Below are 19,472 nucleotides of genomic sequence, written 5' to 3'. Positions count from 1 at the left end.
CACAATTCAATGTCGTCTTCTTTAACCTGCTCTAGAATTCAAAGTGAGAGGCAGAACGCATCAAATGGCTGCAACGTAAAAAGATCAGGTGTAAGGCCTTTTTATACCTTTCTATAATTCTAAGTGACACTTATTTTAAGAGTGAGTTTGTCTCTTTCAGGGCGATTAGTCAGACATGCGATGCAAACTTCTGAGTCCGCATACAGTGCTTTTACCTTTCCAGAACCATACAGACACATTGTCTTGCACCGAGAACCCTTCCATACGCGCTTGGTGCACTCAGTAGGCGGAGGAACTAAGACATAAAGAGCACAGCTTACTGAAGGTTGCTCTGTTTCATCTGTTCTGAACTCCTGAAAGGCACTGCTTATCCACAGAGACACTCTTGCTGGCGCAGGCACATGGGTCTAGGTCTCTTCAGTCCACTTCAACAGGACCTGAAGATGTCACTACATCATATGGTGCTTCCTCAAGGCATTCTGGCTCTGCCTTCTCCCATGACAAAAATCCTTGTTTTTCTCTGCTTTGTCTTACCCAAGACACAGCTACAATCCTTCCAATATGCTGGAGACAGTTTGGCTTCCCTTGGTAACATCGGGTCCCTGTACTATCGGGAACGCTCTTTTTGTAGCTCAACGAAGTATGCAAGTTTCTTCTTTGTATTATTGCATGGAGCAGCAATATTTGCAAACCTAGAAGGGCGAGCAGAGTGGCAATGTGCATGCCAGAACTTAGAGTTAAGGACAATTCCAGAGGCAGAAATACTGGGTCTGCAAACTATTATCTGGAATTTGGGTATTTCCCATTTGCTTCCTTTTAGAGTTGGCCAGCATTCATCAAAATTGATGAATTCTGGCCTTTCATAACTAAAGTTACCAGGGGAGAACTGATTGCATGCACCAGGTTGAAGGAATGCAACAGACAGGAAAACCAGAGTCGGTTTTTAAATGTCCCTTTGATTGGTGACTTCTCCATCTTACACTTCATTGGTATAAAAGCAGAGTTTACTCTTCTGAGCTTGCACAATGTAAACTTGACATTTGTTTCTAAACAGACATCCATAATCTTTATTTTATGCATGTTCCAAAGGATGTAGCCATAGTTTTAAACGTCACACTCACCGTTTTAAAAGTTTTGGGGTTTTTTGTTGTTTGGTTGGGGGTTTTTTTCCCCTCCTCCAAGAAGTATTCTAAGTCATCGTTACTTGCATTAAGACAACTTTAAATTTTCATGTGACCACACTGTGTGGCTTTGCTACTTCCACAAAAGATAAAATCTTACCAATTGTTGTATTGAGGAAACATAGCTAACGGAATCTAGTAAAGATACACTGAAATCAACGATCCCGCTTTTTCTCTGATTACGCTTAGGAAGCAGACGTTAAAGTAATTTTCAAAACAGTACATTAAGAAAATGCATCATATGTTATTTTTATGTCATTTGTTTACTGAGTGACTGGAAACACTATGAAGGTTTTTGTCCAGCTAAACATTTGATACACAGAATTGACTGAGTCCACTGAAAACAAGTATTCATAATAAAATTTATGCCACTCAAGCTGACACTGGTTAATGTAGAGACATAATTAGCAATGTACTGGAAAGAGTCCGTGTTTGCTCAGAAACAGGCTTCGTGGTACATAAAGTAGGAAGCTCTTTACTATGACTTCAGTAAGAACAGGCTTCTGAGACTCCATGCTTTTAGCTGAGTTAAGGTCCATTTTAAAGGCACTTTAAAAGAAATACAGTGGCTGTGCGCCTCTGGCGCAGTACGAGTCCTGCCGCTCTATGCCAGCCTGCCTGCTCTCCGTTGGCGTGAACACTGTGTGAAGGAAGATACCTTGCTTTCAGTGGACTTACCACCGTGATGCCAGCGCTGCCTGCTCAGCATGGATTTTGTCATTCAACAACAGGATCCCTCGTAGTAAGACTATGATTTCCATATTATACAACATCCCACCCTTTGCAGGGATTAGGGGTTTAGCTCTAGGAATATAGATGTCCACAGGGCTATGGTAGCAAGTGATCTGTAAATGTCACTAAAGCCTAAACGTCAGATACAACTTCTGATATCTCCTTTATGAATCTAGTTTCAAACCTTTCTTTATACAATACAAGATTCTGAATTGAGTCAGTATTATTCCAGTTTTACAGATGATGAAATGGAAATTCAGACTCTGGAAAGATACAGAAATAGCACCTGAAGTCTTTCCAACCATTAAGAGCTTTGTTTTAAACAATAAGATTCATACATAGAGGAACCCTTAGTGGTCTCCAGAAAGAAACCATGTCCCTGAGGAGCAAACATCCTGTAACCACCCACAGCTGCTTTAAAATGGTTTTAGCCTTGGTGATCAGGGCTGATTGCTTCATCCAAAAGAAAAGCATGACTGAAAGTGAAATTTGGATAGTGACCGACTTCATGCTGAAGGAATCACCAGCAACTATAGGAGAAATTCAGCTTGTATGGTGTGCAGACTTAGTAGTGCATCTGAATAATTCAATGTGCTAGGCCCTGTTTAGTGGTAAGAGATGTCTGGATTCAATTTCAAAGGGCTCCTTCAGAAACACTGGCATTCATCTAGTTCTGCACCCAGAAACCAGGAAAACCCCACTAACTGGGTAACAAGCGGAGGTCTGCCCCTGCCCACCCACCCCTTACAAGGCATGAGTGTACGCAGGGGCATTTGAAGAAGCAGAATTTCACAGATAAGACAAAACACCAGCCTGTGAAATCTAAATAATTAACAATAATACTGAAGGTAATGGAAATGGAAAGAAAGGCTCCTCCCTCCTGCCTATATCATCTTTCCCACTGCTGAGCAATTCTGCATCTAGAGCTACCTTGCTGGGCCCCTAACCTCGCCCGCTCACCCCTTGCTGTTGCACAATTCATCCTGCAACTCTCTTCCTCGCTGCGGCAGGATGGTCTCTTACCCCAAAGGGACACACAGGATCTGGAATGCTGACGCCTACCCCAGTGAAGGTGACTACAGAGCTGCTTTGGGCTGGGAAGCTCTCCCACTTCTCTAGGCTGCTACCCTTTGTGGTCTCGGAGCTGACTGTTAACTGGGGATGGCTCATTGGTTCATTGCACAGCTCCACTCTTTAGCTAGCAGCTACCTTCTCTTGCTAACCAACATAACTGCTCGATGCCTGTCTGTAAGGTTACTTTCCCTACTTTCCTCAGCAGAATCAGCACATAACAAAACCCTCGTTAATTCTCTGGTACAAAAAAACCAATCAACCCAGCTGCTGTGAATTTCTGAGAAGAGGCTTCTTCCTACTGCTAGAGATTGCTATTCAGTTAAGGTGAATCCTTCTCTGTCACCCTTCAAACACACACGATAGGTAGAGGCTGGACACTGTTTCTTGCCTATACACCTTCAAATACGAACACAGTCACTATATCCCCTAATTTTAAAATTCAGCAGTACATATTTCTCTTTTTAACAAGATATTGCAACTCTTTAATAACATGCAAACAAGGTCTAGTCCTCCAGGTAGATGTTGTAACTTTTCTATAGTGACCACCAAATGCGATTCTGGCAAGTTTAATATGAGCACTCCTCACCAGCACTACAGTGGCATGATGAGGGCAGCTGACAAAGTGAACAGGCCCTTGGGGAAGGGACTGCAGCCAGGGCAGCCAGGGAAGAGGAGCACCAGGAGAAGGAGCAGTGAACTGGGAATGGGGGGGGGGGGGGGGGGTTGGTGTTGGTGGAGAGGGAAGGGGAACACAGCTTCCCATGGCCCTGAATGCCCTCATCCTGCCTGGAGCCTCCTCAGATCACCTCCAATGCCCAGCCTTGCCTTGATCACCTTCTCCCAAGGATGCACATCCTCAGAATCGAGCCTTATCCCTTGTTGATGCTTGTGATCCTGCCTTAGGACAGCTGCCTTGCTGTCTGCAGGGTAGTGGAAATACTCCAGCTCCGCAGCAACATCTGAATGCACTGTTAAATGGATGCACGTTAAAGGGAGTCTGCAATTTACACACGAAAGAGGATGTTTAGAAAGAGGTATTGGTAGGCATTTCACCCCCCAAGTCTGCTAACCAGCTTTTCTCCTTGTCTTACGGAACACTGCTAAAACCAGGTAAAAATAATTCTGTCGTTCGGGTTTTGAGCTACATATTCCCACTGGAAGTGGGAGAATGGCATCTCCAATGGAGATGGTGGAGAATGGCATAGTCTAGTAAACATGATTTTGTTGTGCTCTAAGACAGGAAATACTCTCACCAAATAATTCAACAGGAAAATCACCTGTTCTCCTCTCAGCTTCTTCAGTCCACTGCCATAAGCCTATCTATCTTCCCAGTTCCAGTATTTATACCAATGGAATCCGTGTCCTTACCTTGTCTTTATAGTCTCAACCTTAGCATGAATTCTTCTCAGTCACATGTGTGGACTGTGAGAACTCCCAGGGGAACAACTATTCTTGGTTTTGAAAGCTAGAAGACAGAATTATTTCAGCTGAAAAATAAATGGATTCACATAGTCCCAGAAATGGATCCCCATATGCAAACCCAGGAGTTTTTATTTTCAACTATAGCTGGTTTATTCCCTTTTCCCATTTTATACTAAGTGAACACAAACGTTTCCCCAACATTGCCACTAAGGTTGAATCCCAAGGTACAGGAATGGAGCAAAGAAAAAACAGGCTTGAAAACTCAACCATTCCGAAAAAAGGATCTTTCCAGAAACCAACATCTGGTCATCCTTGCATCTCTTCTGGCATTAAGCGTCCTGGGTGGCAGCACGACAAGTAATGTTCTCTTTATTCAGCATCCATTTAGATATCCTCTTCCTTTGCAATGCCATTGCTCCATGTGGTTTCACTAGTATATAGCTGTGGTCTGTGAGGGGTTTGAGCTCTGCTATCTGGCCCCAGTCCTTTGGCATTGTTTGCTCCAACCTACACGGATGTCCTCTTTCACATAAACCACGGGCTTAATTTGGAAAACAGACTTGCATTGTTTCAGCCTGCATTGTGGCTGAGCCTCCAGGAGCCTTGGAGCGTGACCCTGTGCTGCTGAGAAAGCTCTCATGAGTGCAGTCGGGGTTCCTGTGTTACTTGTCCTCACATAGCACATCCATGCACGTACTTCTGTTCTCTTTTGCTCTAGTAGACAGTTCTCCACTCTGCAGCCTTCAGAGAGTAGTTGCAGAGAGCAGCTTTTCTGCCTTCAGAATTTGTTACTCGGAGTTCTGGGCAAACAAAAGATCCAGCGACATATTTTTTTGCTCTTCTTGGGACTGAATGAGCCGGTAGCCCAGCAAGTCCATCGCATCCTTACACACATTTTGCACTTTTTCTATTTTCTGGAAGGGAAGGGTCTTCCTCCAGGCCTGGGATACTCTCAGTGCATCTCTGGACCCAATAGCAAAGGCTTGTGTTCCTTGCCCCTTCCCATGGGTGATGTTGTACACCCACCTCTGAAGTTCTGGTGTGAAATGGAGTTCTGCAAACCTGTACATCTGAGCAGCCCTCGCTAGCGGGTCTCTTACAATGTCTTCATAGCGAACCAGCAGGTAGCGGTCTTTCAGGAAGCTGGGAATGGCCTGGCTGCCTGCCTTGTAAATCTCAACATGGCTTTTGCAGATTACTTGCATTGTGTTGTAGGGCCCCATTTCTCCGTTTGCACTCTGGGACCCCACAACAATGTTACTGTCACGTTTCAGGTCTGCCATTGTATTCTCTCGGGACCTGAACACAGCCCGAGGATCACGGACCAAGTGAATGATTTTGAGGTTCAGGGACGGATCAGTGAGAAGGGGGTAGAGAACTTTCAGGTCAAAGAACCGAACCTCCTTGATGGCAACATGGCTGTAGGTTTTACAAGCTTCCTCCACCTTGCTGAATGGGTACTTGCCACAGATTGTTTTGCAATTGCCTGCAGTGATTATGTCACTGCGACTGAATGAGTCGCAGGCAGGGGGGGAGCACAAGGCTCGGCTTGTTTCCCACTGAAATAAATCAGACTTTTTCTTCTGGCTAGACATGTAAGCATCAAACACAGACATGTCACACAGAAAGACGGACCTGACTAGGTCCCGCACTGCCATGTGTAAGACTTTGGCACTGTTCTGGTACATCTTAACCCACACGTGCCATGCAGGCTCCATCAGGTAGAAGACGCTGGGGTGCTGGCTGAAGATTTGTCCAGTGAAGGAAGACCCTGACCGCCAGGAGGAGAGAATGAGGATGTGCACTGGAGAAGGTTTTTCTTCCATGGGGGTAGTGTTGCTGCAGGGCGGGAAGTGGAAGTGGATCAGAAGGAAGGACAGAACTGCCAGAATCAGGAGCACCTGCACCACTCTAGACTTCATCATGGTTGCAAAGGACCTGCAGAGACAGAGGAAGTTCAGCATCATGACCACGAAGAAGGCAGGATGCGGTGCATCAGGCTCCTGCCAATCCCTCTGCAGGCTCAGGGTTTTGGAAAGCTGCCACACTACCAGTGATGCTGTGACAACCACAGCACAAGGTGTCTTTGGAAAGGACATAAATACTGTAGGGCTGAAGATTTTCTGTGACAAAAACATTGTCAGTAAGCCATTCTAATGCACTTTTAGAAGATGACTGAAAAGCTTCTGCACTTTTATCAAAGTTTAAGAGTTAGTTCAGTGTATTGAAATAAGTCAGTACACAGGAACGTGTACTTAGTGTACACAATCCCTGCAGACATGATCCCAGCAATTTTTATGGAGGAAAGATGGAACAAAGTTTTTGTGGAGAATTCAACAGTTGCACATTGTTGCTTTTAAGCTCCTGCTCTGATCACCATTTACAATTATTTTTATGCCAGAATGCTGTAAAAATACAATGCAGGCTTCCATTTCTTTTGCTTATATTCCTTTTGGGATTTCAGGAAACACTTATTGTCATCACATGCAAAAACTCACATACCAAAGTGTCGTGGTTTAACCCCAGCCAGCAACTAAGCACCACACAGCTGCTCACTTACTCCCCCCAACAGGATAAGGAAGAGGATCAGAAGAGTAAAAGTGAGAAAACTCATGGGTTGAGATAAAGACAGTTTAATAGGAAAAGCAAAAGCCGCACATGCAAGCAAAGCAAGCCAAGGAATTCATTCACTGCTTCCCACGGGCAGGCAGGTGTTCAGCCATCTCCAGGAAAGCAGGGCTCCACCACACGCAATGGTTACTTGGGAAGACAAACGCCACCACTCCAAATGTCCCCCTTTCCTTCTTCTTCTCCCAGCTTTTTCTTGCTGAGCATGATGTCATGTGGTATGGAATAGCCCTTTGATCAGCTGGGGTCAGCTGTCCCGGCCGTGTCCCCTCCCAGCTCCTTGTGCCCCCAGCCTGCTCGCTGGTGGGGTGGGGTGAGGAGCAGAAAAGGCCTTGACTCTGTGTAAGCACTGCTCAGCAATAACTAAAACATCCCTGTGTTATCAATACTGTTTTCAGCACAAATCCAAAACACAGCCCCATACTAGCTACTATAAAGAAAATTAGCTCTATCCCACCCAAAACCAGCTCACAAAGGAAGTCATTTGGCACTGCAATAAATCCAAGCACAGCAATATCTCCTCCACAATCAGAACATCATAGGCAATTTTGCTAGAAAGGCCCACAAGTGTTTCTCTCATCCATCTTTGTGTAGGCAGGCTCACCCACACCTAACCCCTTTCTTAGCCTAACTCCTTTTTAAAGACTGTTTCCTGCTACCCCTCTCTCCAACTCCATTCATCCTGTAGGTCTTTTATGAGAAGAGGTACAACACAACGTGTTAGTCCAACTCAAAGGTCTGCCCAAAGCTGGCTCCTTATTTCTTGCACTAAACCTCTATTCTGCCTGTTGAGGATGACTTCATTATTGGAAAACGTCCATTGCGCTGCCTGGGGACAATTCATAGCCTGAGTACCGGCTGGCACAGGAATCTGCAGGAAGTACACCGTCAGGGGTGGGATCTGAGTTTTCTCAAAGCACGCTCTGCCAACCGCTCCTCTCTTGTGCGCTCTCCTCCCCCTGCCCCCAGCCATGCCTGATTGTACCTTGAACATAGGTGGGCGCATGCAGCACTGGCCACCCCTGGGGACAGGCTCCTCGCAGTATGGTGAAGTCCACACTGTATGGTGTGCTCCCCTGTCGCCACGTGCCAGGCTGGCAGTTTAGCTGTGCTGCAGTGGAGACAGGCCTCTCTAGCCAGTGCAACTGCTTTACGTTTTGCAAGGCGAACTAAAATTAAAAAATCTTACTGGTTCTCAGTTGTGGTCAGTCCTTCCAGGTGCTTCCACAGCCAGACAGGATAGAGAGAACAGGGCCTTCAGGGCTGCGGGGCAAGCTGGAAGTCCTCAAGCAGAGGTATAAAGTGTGCCCCAACTGGCCACAACGCAGACACTGCTTCCCCGCTACGTGCTTACCATGTTACCTTCTGGGTCCATGGTAATGTATGAATGTTCGCAGTTCCCTAACCTCCGCCTTATGCCCTGCCTCAATTTCCCTCTGCAGTGAAGATTTCAGACTAATTTGCACGGAGATGCCTCCTCCCATGATTTCAGTTCCTGTAGCACTGACGTTTAGATTTCCAGGTACAGTCACTGCTGCTAACCAACTAGGAACAGTACTTATCTTTCCCTCCAGCATATATGCATAAGTTGGCTTGTTTATCTATCTAATCTACCTGCTGTGCATTCGTTTTGAGCTTAGGGTTTATAAGGCAGCAATTATAATTTCTCAGAGCCAGGACAATACCCAGCCCAATGGGTAAGCAAGCCTGGTTGTTGCCAATAAGTGCTACCACAATATGAATTTTATTTTAGTAATGTCTTGCAAGGATGGAGCTGTGCATTTAGTCCAGGAGACCAGAAGCATGTGGTCCCTCACAAGAAGCCCACTGATTTTTTTGGTTATACAAATGGACTGTGGTGTTCAGGTCTGACAAGAAGCTGATTCAGGTCAACATTTGGATCAAGCCTAGGAAGAGCTGCAAACAAAGACTGTTGTAAAAACAAGTCATATATCAGCTTCCTCCTTGCAAATGAATACAGCAGTGTTTACCAAAGGTCCTGGCTTCTGAATGAACTTTGATGATATCACTTCCATCTGGCACCATTAATACCATTATTCTAACTCCCGACAGTGTTCCTGGACTATAGCCAGAAGCTCTTAATTGAGAAAAACTCTGTTGAGCAGACATGAACACTGGCATTAAGATACACAGGCAAATTTAAAACGACAGAAATCATTATTTCTCTGGAAACCTGTGTGTGAATAGTCTGAGTATGAGTAACAAAAGAATAGATTCAGTTTTTTGGGGGAAGCAAGAGCATGCCTTTATCTTGAATCAAACCGGGGTGGGACAGCTGGATGTTTTAGACGTTTCAGAGAGTATGCAGACCGTCCCTGTGACTGCTCCTGGTGTCTGCCTGAGAAATGGCCTCACGTGAGGCCACAGCCTCAACAGCTTCTTCACTCTTATACAAGAAGTAGTGGTGATTGTTGCCCTGACCAGTCTGTCCCGCAGGGAGGGGAGAAGGACTGAAATGAGTTGTGTGCGCCTGGTGAAGTGGAAACAAGGAGCAGCAAAGAACAGTAGGGGTTCTGTGAAATAAATACTAATTACATATTTAATACTATTAATATTTAATACTAAAACCATGAAAGAAATACTAATTACATAACCTTATTTTTCACCACTGTATCTCTCGATCATGGCAGCTGGGATGTTTCTAAACTAAGGTCTTAAGCTTAACCACATTTTTCCCTACAGCAAACACTGAAAGTCACAAGTGATTCAGTTCATTTCGTATTGCAAAAGTGAAATATGAAGCCCTCGCAGAGCTGCAGAGTAAAGATCAGCCCAGAATGTTTGAGACGACCTCAGCCACAGAACAAAAAAAGGCACACTGTTACTGTCTGCTGGCAGAGAGATGAGCTAGGATTTGGCTGAGAGCGGAAAGAATAGGAAGAATCTCAAGGCACTAAGGATGAAGAACAGAAACTACTGAAAAATATGACAATCCAGTGTCACCATGTTAGAATCTCCCACAGCACATGTATGAGAACGCGAAGAACTGGGATCTGCCCGCCTAAGCAGCTAGAGTCTCCACAAAAATTAACGGAGTTTTAAGCTTGTTCAGAAACACACAGGCGCCTTGGAAAAGCTTGATCCTGGCAAAGAAGGAGCATTACAGAAAGCAGCAAGTAGCCCCTTGGAGACAAATGCACTCTGAGCACGGGCAGCATGTCCCCAGAGTACGGGGCTGTTGAACCTGTGCGTGTCTGGGGGGGTGACAGTACAGCGCGAAATACCTCGCGCTCTGCGGACTGCAGCTGAGCGCTCTGCGAGTCTGGGGGAGCTCTCCAGACCTGTACAGATCCCTCACTGCTCTCGTGGCAGTAGTGTAGCAAAGACCATCTGGTGCCAGGGAAGCCCCAGACACTGGTCTTTGATGACACTGATGGTTGCTCATAGTTTTATGAAATTCTTCTTCAATTTGGCCTGATCAGCTTCTGCAGAATTAGAAGTAGCATCTGCCTATTCAGAGGAGAACAGATGGCATGACTCTCGCTAGTGGGAAATGCTGAGAAGGGGCACTGAGAAGACAGTCTGGAGAAGCAGGAGCTACCCTCTAAGCCAGACCAACAGCTTCTGCTGGCGGGAGGAATCATGTAGCAGTTTACTGGCATCCATATGTTTACAGTGTTTTACAAAAAGCCCAGTTCAGGCTGCTGAGCATGAGCAGTGAATACAGTTCTGGGCACCCACACCAGATACCAAGAAACGGTTTAAAATCTCACCTTAACAAGTCCTCTTGAAGCACCACCAGACCTGGTTCAAGCAAAGTTGCCCTCACACACGTACACTGCTGTGGTACACACTCCTCCAGGCAGCCACACAGACAGCTGTGCATTCATGTACTGGCACTCTGCCTTCGTGCCTGCCTCTCATACACATGTGTACTCAGCTCTTACCTATACCCCTGCCTGCTCCCTCCTGTCCCCTTCATTTGTATGTGTCACAGCTCTAAGACTGACTACTCAACAGTGCCCGCCTACTTTGACCAACCTTAAACTAGAAAACTCCACCCTGCACTAAACAGCAAAGCCTGGGAATGGCAGTTTCTTGCAGGGGCATGAATGACCAAACACTGCTAGTAAAGGAGAAGGGCCAGGAAACTCACAAAGGAGACTGAGAGGGGCAAGTCACCTTGCAAGCCCCAAAAGAGACTGATTGCCGTAAAAGGAGGAACAGGGATGTCTGTGGAGTGTCAGAGCAAAGGACAAACAGGAACCCTTGTTGCAAGGAGGACCAGCTTGCCTACCGGGAGTGCAGAGATAGGGCATATTTGCCTACCATTGCTCTGGCTGCTTGCCATGTTGTCTGCAGATGCAGATGCACATAAAGTCTTTTTGACTCTTTTCTGTCTGTGCCTTGCCTGAGTTAAACATTTGGGGGCTGGGAAAGAAAATTGTGTGAAAGGAGAAGCTGTGATAGGAGCAGCTGGACTTGGCCTGTTAATGATTCACAAGGGTGCTGGAGCTGCAATGGGGCTGTGCCAGGTAAGGTAGCGAAGCAGGGCAGCGCCAGGCTCAAGAGAAACACATGGTATTCTGCGACCACACAGAGACAATCGCTTTGGGTCATTCCTATTCCAGGCCTCATAATTTCTGTCACAACGTCTGAAGAGGTGTAGACCTTCTCTTGATAGTGTCCCCTGTCCCCAAGGATCTCACTGAGCTGCTCTGAGGGCAAGTGGAGTACAGGAGACAGCAGAAGCAAAAAATCTGGGCAAGGCTGCTCCTTCCAGCAGGAGGGACAACCTGAATGGGGCAGGTCATGTTCCCTTTCACTTGTGGCATTGCAAACACAAATGGTCAAGCCCTGGTAACCCTGGTCTGGGAAACAAAGTGAGAAGCTGGCAGTGGTCCAGGTAGGGCCCTGCAGAGAGAACCACACAATGTTCTGTGCAACCTAGATTTCAGCTACGTGTTCCTATGCCCTGCGCTGACACCATTTGTAGGAAGGATTTACCTGTATGTCATTAAGTGTTACAAAGCTGGTTTGTAAAGGTCACACCACTTGAGTGGCTCTTCCTGAAGCCTTATTCCTCCCTGACCAACGGTTGCGCGAACAGAGATGTATCAAAACTCCTGTTCCACCTGTGTGTAGTTTGCCCAAGACATGCTGGTCCTTTGGCACTGATATTCAGGCTTCATGACAGCACTGAACACTGCTGTACAGTCCTCTAGTCAGAGGGCCGAGCAGATTTTTTCAGTTGCACAGATCCCAAGTTCTAATTACTTGGCTGAGCTTTCCAGAAGGCAACCTCTGTGGCACAAGCAGTTGCACAGAGGAGGAGAATTACTCTTCCTTGGAGATGAGGCTTGGGAGGGCACGCTGTCTGGCACATTGCATTTCCTGAGACCTGCACATTGTGGAAATCTCTAGCCTTTGTTCTTGTGGGAAACTTCAACTTAGCAGATATCTGCTGGAAACACAACGCAGCAGAGAGGAAGCAGTCTCGGAGGTTCCTGGAGTGTGCGGGAGAGAACTTCCTGACACAGCTGGTAAGCGAGCCGACCAGGGGAGGTGCCCCGCTGGACCTGGTGCTCACAAACAGAGAAGGCGGGGTGGGCGATGTGGTGGTCGGAGGCCGTCTTGGGCTCAGCGACCATGAAATGGTAGAGTTTTCGATTCTTGGAGAAGTAAGGAGGGGGGTCAGCAAAACCACTACCCTGAACTTCAGAAAAGCAGACTTTGGATTGTTTAGGAGTCTGGTTAGCAAAGTCCCTTGGGAGGCAGTCCTGAAGGACAAAGGAGTCCAGGAAGGCTGGATGTTATTCAAGAAGGAAATCTCAAAGGCGCAGGAGCAGGCCATCCCCATGTGCCGCAAGTCAAGCAGGCGGGGGAGAAGACCAGCCTGGCTGAACAGAGAGCTTTGGCTGGAACTCAGAAAAAAAAGGAGAGCCTACCGCCTTTGGAAGAAGGGGCAGGTGACTCAGGAGGACTACAAGGATGTTGTGAGGTTATGCAGGGAGAAGATTAGAAAGGCAAAGGCCCAGCTAGAACTTAAACTGGCCACTGCAGTTATTGTTTTTACAAATATATCAGTGACAAAAGGAGGGCCAAGGAGAATCTCCCTCCTTTGTTGGATGCGGAGGGAAACATTGCCACGAAGGAAGAGGAGAAGGCTGAGGTACTTAATGCCTTCTACCTGAAAGGAGGCTGTAGCGAGGTGGGGGTCGGTCTCTTCTCCCAAGTAACAAGTGATAGGACAAGAGGAAACGGCCTCAAGCTGCGCCAGGGGAGGTTTAGGTTGGATATTAGGAAAAATTTCTTCACCGAAAGGGTGGTCAGGCACTGGAACAGGCTGCCCAGGGAAGTGGTTGAGTCCCCATCCCTGGAGGTATTTAAAAGACAGGTAGACGTGGTGCTCGAGGACGTGGTTTAGTGATGGACTTGGCAGTGATAGGTTAACGGTTGGACTCAATGATCTTAAGGGTCTTTTCCAACCTTAACGATTCTGTGATTCTAAGTGAAGGAGGACTCCTCTGGCTCCTGAACAATGGACATCATTACCCCTGTACGTCTGACTATGAAGCAAAGCAGAAGCATATGGCAGTCAGCCTTTGCTTAATGGCAGTCAGCCCCATACCACTTGGTCTTGTACACCTTGCTTCCACCTCACGTGATGGCTGATCACATGATTAAAGGTGTTTTCTGGGGACTCGGAGACTAGCGAGCCCTGTGAACTGCCCATGCAGCCAGACTTTCCATTTCCTATACCTTGAAGAAGCAAGCAACGTGTGCTGTGCTCCCCAGCACACATACACGGAGCACACCTGACCCAGTGCAGCAGCAATGGGAGTAGGCTGAGGAGTAATGTCAGAGGTATGGACTAGAGGTAACTCCTCAGTGCTGACATTGAAGACTTCCTCCCTGAGGGCATGATAGTCTGATGAGAGAAACAGGCATACCAAGAGCAGTGGAACCAGCTCAGCTGAAAGGTTTGACCAACACCATGCCCTGTCTTCTGCCATCATCAAGAGCAGACGTCCAGGGAAGAGAACAAGAAGAATGTTTCCTCCCTAGGTGCTTTCCCGGCCTGCGGTGGGCTCTGGAGTACGATTCACCTCTCCGAATGTGGGTGTCCAAAATAAGCTAGTGAGTGATGCCCCAGAAGTTCCTCTTTCTTTCTGTTGGCTGTGACAAGAGTGGGGAGTGATGTTTGTGAGTAGACATCTGCACTGAAGCTGTCTAAAATCAGTTGAGATCAAGCTTGTCTTTGCATTTCACAGCACCTAATTTTTTTTCTATTCACTTGCCCAGTCATGTTTTGAACTCACAGATACTTTTGGCATCAAGAGCATTCCCTGGCAATGAGAATATGTTCAGCTGCATGTTGCGAGAACTACTTCCCTCTGCTTTGAACCTGGCATATAAAAACTGTATTTGTAATACCACCATTTTTTTTATCAAGAGAGACAATGAGTAATTTCTCCCTATTCAGTCTTTAAGCTATACAGGATTTTAGCATCCACTCTATATGCCCTGTAGAACACAACTTGTCTTATACCAGGTTGATATCTAAAGCAGCTCATGCTGAAGAAGTCTCTGTCTCTTTCCACTGATTGCAAAAGGAGCCCACACGATTAAGTCAGAAGAGGAATATCAACCCTGGAGCCACATGCGAGATAGATCACAACCCTGTGCAACATACACAGGGACTCAGGCTGATGAAAGGCCTTCATACGTTCCGCATTCTTCTCCCCTCTTCTTCCACACATCAACTCGTCTGTCTCATGAGCCCTGCCCTTGGGAGCACCCTCCTTCGGAGGCAGCAATGTTTATTCACTGACAGGATTCCAGGCAGAGACGAGAGGGACATAGTCTTCTAAAATTTGAAGGAACGTTTGCTATCTTGCAACATCCTGTCTGGCTCAGATCACAACTTTGACCTTAGAAAAACATTTAGACTCTCAAACACAAGGACTGATACGCTGCCACTTTTTCTTGCCTTCCTGGCAGAAAGGAAGTAAGTATGTTTGTTAATATTTATTTTGCAGTATCTCTGTAACTAGTTCTTTTACAAAAGAGCTAAGTTATCCTTACAAGCAAGGGACTTTTCTATTGTCATTCAGCAAACGCTCTATGAAACACTGGAGCAGAGAGATTGGTAAGACCAACAGCAAAGAAGAGGGTGTGATTAACACCTAAAGCCAATAGCTAGAAACTGCAAATTTGCAAAACACATGTTATAGATAAACTGGGTAACTGAATTTCCATATGAAAACCTTTACATGTATGGAAACAAAACCTGAGCTTATGCACAGCAATAAGTTAAAAATATTCTTCGGACGAAGAAACTATTTTTTCCACTTTCACTGTGGGAAAGGAGGCAAAAAAAAAAAAAAAAAAAGCAGTAGTGGAGCCTAGAATATCAAAGCAAATGAAAATGTTTGTTTCCTGAGTGTCCCTGCACAAAATGAAGTGGCAGAAAGATAAAACTATAATCATTTTCACAAAAAAACAAGCAGCAGAAGTGGTAATTAATGCCTGTGTTAAAGATAGCATTTATATATCACTCCGGAGATGGTACAGCTTTCCAAATTAGAGAGATCTTTGTGCACATACTGTTTAATGTCTTTATCAATGACAAGGGCAATAGGACAGACAAGTTTGCAGACAACAGAGGATTGCCTTCCCCTCTCTTAGGGGACACTGCCTCTGGCATACTGGGTCCAGTAAAAGACAGACGTTGATTTAGTGGGGTGAGCCCAGAAGAGGCCACAAAACTGGTCAGGGGTAGGCACACAAGATGCACAAGGAGAGGCTGAGGAGGTGGGATCTGTTTAGCTGGGAGAAGAGAAGACAAAAGGCAGGCCTTGTTGCTGTTTGACACTACCTAACAGAAGGGCGCAGAAAGGCTGGAGCCAGACACTTCTCACAGGTGCACAGGCACAGGATTAGAGACTCAGTATAAGAAGAAAATTTTTCACAGTGAGAGGGGCCAAACCCTGGAACAGGAGACCAGACAGGCTGTAGGATCTCCATTCTTGGAGATATTAAAACTCAGCTGGACAAGGCCCTTGCTCTAATAGACTCTCTTGTAAATAGGGGGCTGGACCATAAAGCTCCAGAGGACCCTTTCAACCAAAATTACTGCACGATTTTGTGATTTCAGATGGCAGTAGCAAGACTTGAGTGAAATGGATCTTGCCTTAGAGAGACGCATCCAAAGAGAAGGACAGCTGAACAGTGCAGGAAAGTCTTAACGAAACATGCTCAACCTCCAGGCAACAGAGCATAGTATTTAACTGAACCATCTAGTTTTGTAGAAAGAAAAGAAAAAAACAGAGCCAATGTATGTTGCTATTGAGGATGTAGCAGTTTGGACCAGCAGAAGACATTTAGGTAGATCACAAGCCATTGGCAAGTACCATGAAATCACCATTGCTGAGTGCAAGCAACTATTCCTCTTGTTCCAGACTACAGAGCTGAACATGAAGATACATTATAGTCTAGGAAAGTTACAAGCCTTATCCACATGCTAGTACTTGTGCTTCTCACTTCACCTGACCTTTGTTTCTCTTGCCATAATTTAAACTGATCCAGCTTGTGTTCACATGATCAGACGTTATTTTCCATTACTCTCTTCTACAGGATGATAACTGCTTGCCAAAACAATTTTAAAGTAGTGTCACTTCTTATTAGCTCATTAATTCAGTGAACAGATCTCCCCATCACATCAGGAACAATTGATTCTTGGTAGCAGTAGTAATGTTTGTTTTCCAGTCTCTACCTGAAAAGCCGAAAGTCTTCCATAATTGCACAGTCCCTCACTGTATTTATTATTCTAATAACATGGAGATCTGTGTATGTAATCACACAGGGCCATTGAGACCCCTTCCATCATGCTGTCTTCTAAGTTCTCTACAAAGAGATTTTCAGACAAGCAATTGTGGTTTTCATCCCCATCATATTACTTACTTGTCACATGACTTTTACTTGTGTTCCTACCCTTCGTGAGCAATGCATGTCCTTGAATACATATGTTCCATTCATGACTGCCAGTCTATGGCAGCCTGTAAGTTTCCCCCACTCTATGACCAGTATCAGGAGTTGTAGTTCCTCTATTTTACTGCTGATTCCTTGCATTAGTAAACAAGCATCTTGGCCGTATCTGCCTGACATTATTCCATTTCTTGCCTGGTCTCCGATATCACCTACCTTTCCGTTACTTGAGTTAATATTACTATTTTCTCCTTACTACCAACCCGTGTACTAACTGGTTTTATTTTCATTTATTTGCCTTTTCATTTTCTTATGGAATGACATGAAAAGTTATTCTACCACGGCTGGACAAGTAAGACAGCTCTGCCCTAGAGCTGTCTGTTCAATAGCAGGAAGTAGGGATCCGTAACCAAGGAAGAACCTTACTGGACGGTGTTCCCATGTCTTTCTTACAAAATAATGCAATGGCAACACTTATTTACTGGCTTCATTGTACCACAGCACTCTAATACCTCAAGTGGTAGGGGAATGGGAAAATGGGAAAACAGGAAAGAAAAAAAGACAGGTAAATAAGGCTCTAAGAACGAGATCACATAATACTTTACCAATACTTTACAGAAAAGAGAAGAATAGTAAGAAAAAAAATGTATGTATTCAGCTTTTGAATTCATTCCTCTGGTCAGCTTCTGCCTTCTTTACATACATAGGCAGTCTAAAACCAGAAATCAGCACATGCACTGAAGCTTGGAGTAGAACAGCTAGTCTAGAGTTGAGAGGAACAACAGCCATAAGCAGAGCTGAAGCACGCATAGTCCACACAATGCACTAGAGCGCAGAAGACCCCATGCTAGCACCAGCTACTTCTGCCAAGCATCCAGGAAATAAGTCCTATTTCAGACCTACTGACAGCACCTGGTTGCTCTGGCAAGGCTTCAGGGAATACTGACCCAAGGCAAATAAGCTAATGGAAGATAATACGTGACAAAGCAAAGGGCTGGTATAGGTCTGGGCTCCCAGCACTGTGAGAAAGCCCATGCCAGAGAGCCAAACCATGAGGAAGATCCAGGCCTTCTGCCCCTCAGAAGGTTTCCCCAGTGCTGGGATCCCAGGCTGAAGGCCAATATAGAAGATAAAACCCCAACCTTGTTCTGACCAGTTGTTAAGCTCAGCTAGCCAGCTTTTAGGTGCCTTCCAGCTACTGGAACCCTGCCGAGGCTGTGTCTTTTGCAGCTGTTCTGTCAATAGCAAAGACTTTACCCATGCCGAGCCATCCTTCTCCTGCAGAGCTCCTCTACCCTCTCACAGTCTGGTTTGCAAAATCCCTCCCAGTCACCTCAAGAAGGTATTGTCTGCCAGCCCACTGCTGCCACCTCCTCTCACATCCACAGTCTCGCCCTGGCCACTTCTCCTCCTTGTGGAAACCTATCCGTGCCCCCCTTTGCCATGCGCCAAGTATTTCCTTCCCCCAGCTCTAATGGGTAATGCCACCAGAGCAGGTCAGCTCATCTGGCCTCTGACAGGCCTGCACAGCCTGAGAAAATGAGGTTATATGCCAGCCCTCACGTACAAAGAAGCTTTTCACGATCACCTCCCCCTGGGGTCCTCCTCCCACTTCCACACGATGCTCGAGCCTCACCTGAGCTCCCCGGCAGGCTGGGCCCTGCTTCGCCAGGGCCTCCCCGATCATCCCCAGACTGCCTCCCTGCTACCGTCCTGGGTCCAGCTCAGGGCAGACCACACCCTCCCACTGCAGGTGTACAGGGTGGCTACATGCTGGTGGAGAGCAGGCTGGGTCAGACGGGCTCTCATGGCCAAGGGCCGTGGCCCCATGGCAGGAAGACACTCGGGGACTGTTCCAGGCTGCATCCCCACTGGGGGCAGTCAGGGCTGCTGGAAGAGAGAGTGGGCGAGGCCGGGGCCAGGGGCTGGGCTGCATCTAGGATCCTGAGGCACCTGGGGGAGCTGATGGCCTCACTGCTGGCAGGTGTGATTTGGCCCAGTCCGCCCACAGTGCCAGTTTGCCCTGCTGGGTTGGGCCCTGCTGCCAGCCCCTTTGGAAGCTGAGGACTTGTACATTTCACCTTCGTTTGCTCACGAGCTGAGTTCCTTCCTTTCCCAAGGAAAGCACGAGCCACGAGGTTGCCTCACTGCCTAGGTCCTCATGTCTGGGGTAGGTCACCCTCCTCCTAAACACTGCCAGTCCAGACAGTGCAGAGAAGAGCAGAAGCACACTGCGAGCTTGCTGCAGGGTATACAGCTGGTGCTCCCCAGCTAAGACAGGGAGGATGACTGTGGATTAGCCATAAGGGCACTGAGGGAGTTCTACCAAAGCACTACAGACCTTGTCCGAGCATCTGAGGAAGAGCAGCTCCAGACCTGCATCTTGGCTTCTTCCTTAGTCTCAGTGATGAAGGGACTTTCTTTGGCACAAAGCACCTCCAACAGCTCAGGCTAGTTTGTATGGCTGGCAGGGTGCTCTGGGCT

The 19,472-nt window shown here is 46.6% G+C and overlaps 1 protein-coding gene across 3 annotated transcripts; it reads right to left on the bottom strand.

The window, feature by feature from the left end:
• Positions 1-4,609: 4,609 nt before the first annotated feature.
• CHST4 (carbohydrate sulfotransferase 4) lies at positions 4,610-18,828 on the bottom strand. 3 transcript variants are annotated; one of them, XM_087740043.1, is made up of 2 exons: positions 18,625-18,828; positions 4,610-6,347 (listed from the first exon to the last, which is right to left on the bottom strand). In XM_087740043.1, exon 2 carries the CDS (start codon positions 6,332-6,334, stop codon positions 5,198-5,200), a length of 1,137 nt encoding a protein of 378 aa, XP_087596169.1. In that variant the 5' UTR covers positions 6,335-6,347; positions 18,625-18,828; the 3' UTR covers positions 4,610-5,197. The 3 variants fall into 3 exon arrangements, with proteins under 3 accessions (XP_087596169.1, XP_087596168.1, XP_009475655.1); XM_087740042.1 differs by lacking the exon at positions 18,625-18,828 and adding an exon at positions 10,772-10,908; XM_009477380.2 differs by lacking the exon at positions 18,625-18,828 and adding an exon at positions 8,227-8,303.
• Positions 18,829-19,472: the final 644 nt, after the last annotated feature.

Source organism: Nipponia nippon, unplaced genomic scaffold (assembly GCF_047370975.1).
Source record: "Nipponia nippon isolate SJK-2023a ecotype South Korea unplaced genomic scaffold, ASM4737097v1 scaffold_7, whole genome shotgun sequence".
In the NCBI taxonomy this organism is placed as follows: Eukaryota; Metazoa; Chordata; class Aves; order Pelecaniformes; family Threskiornithidae; genus Nipponia; species Nipponia nippon.
This window is presented reverse-complemented; position numbering and strand designations above follow the sequence as displayed.

Excerpts from the sequence above, each read along its gene's own strand:
- CHST4 (XM_087740042.1), bottom strand. The coding sequence starts at position 10,884 with ATGCACAGCTGTCTGTGTGGCTGCCTGGAGGAGTGTGTACCACAGCAG. Across the intron at positions 6,348-10,771 it reads CTTCAAGAGGACTTGTTAAG|GTCCTTTGCAACCATGATGA; the intron begins GTGAGATTTTAA and ends CTGTCTCTGCAG.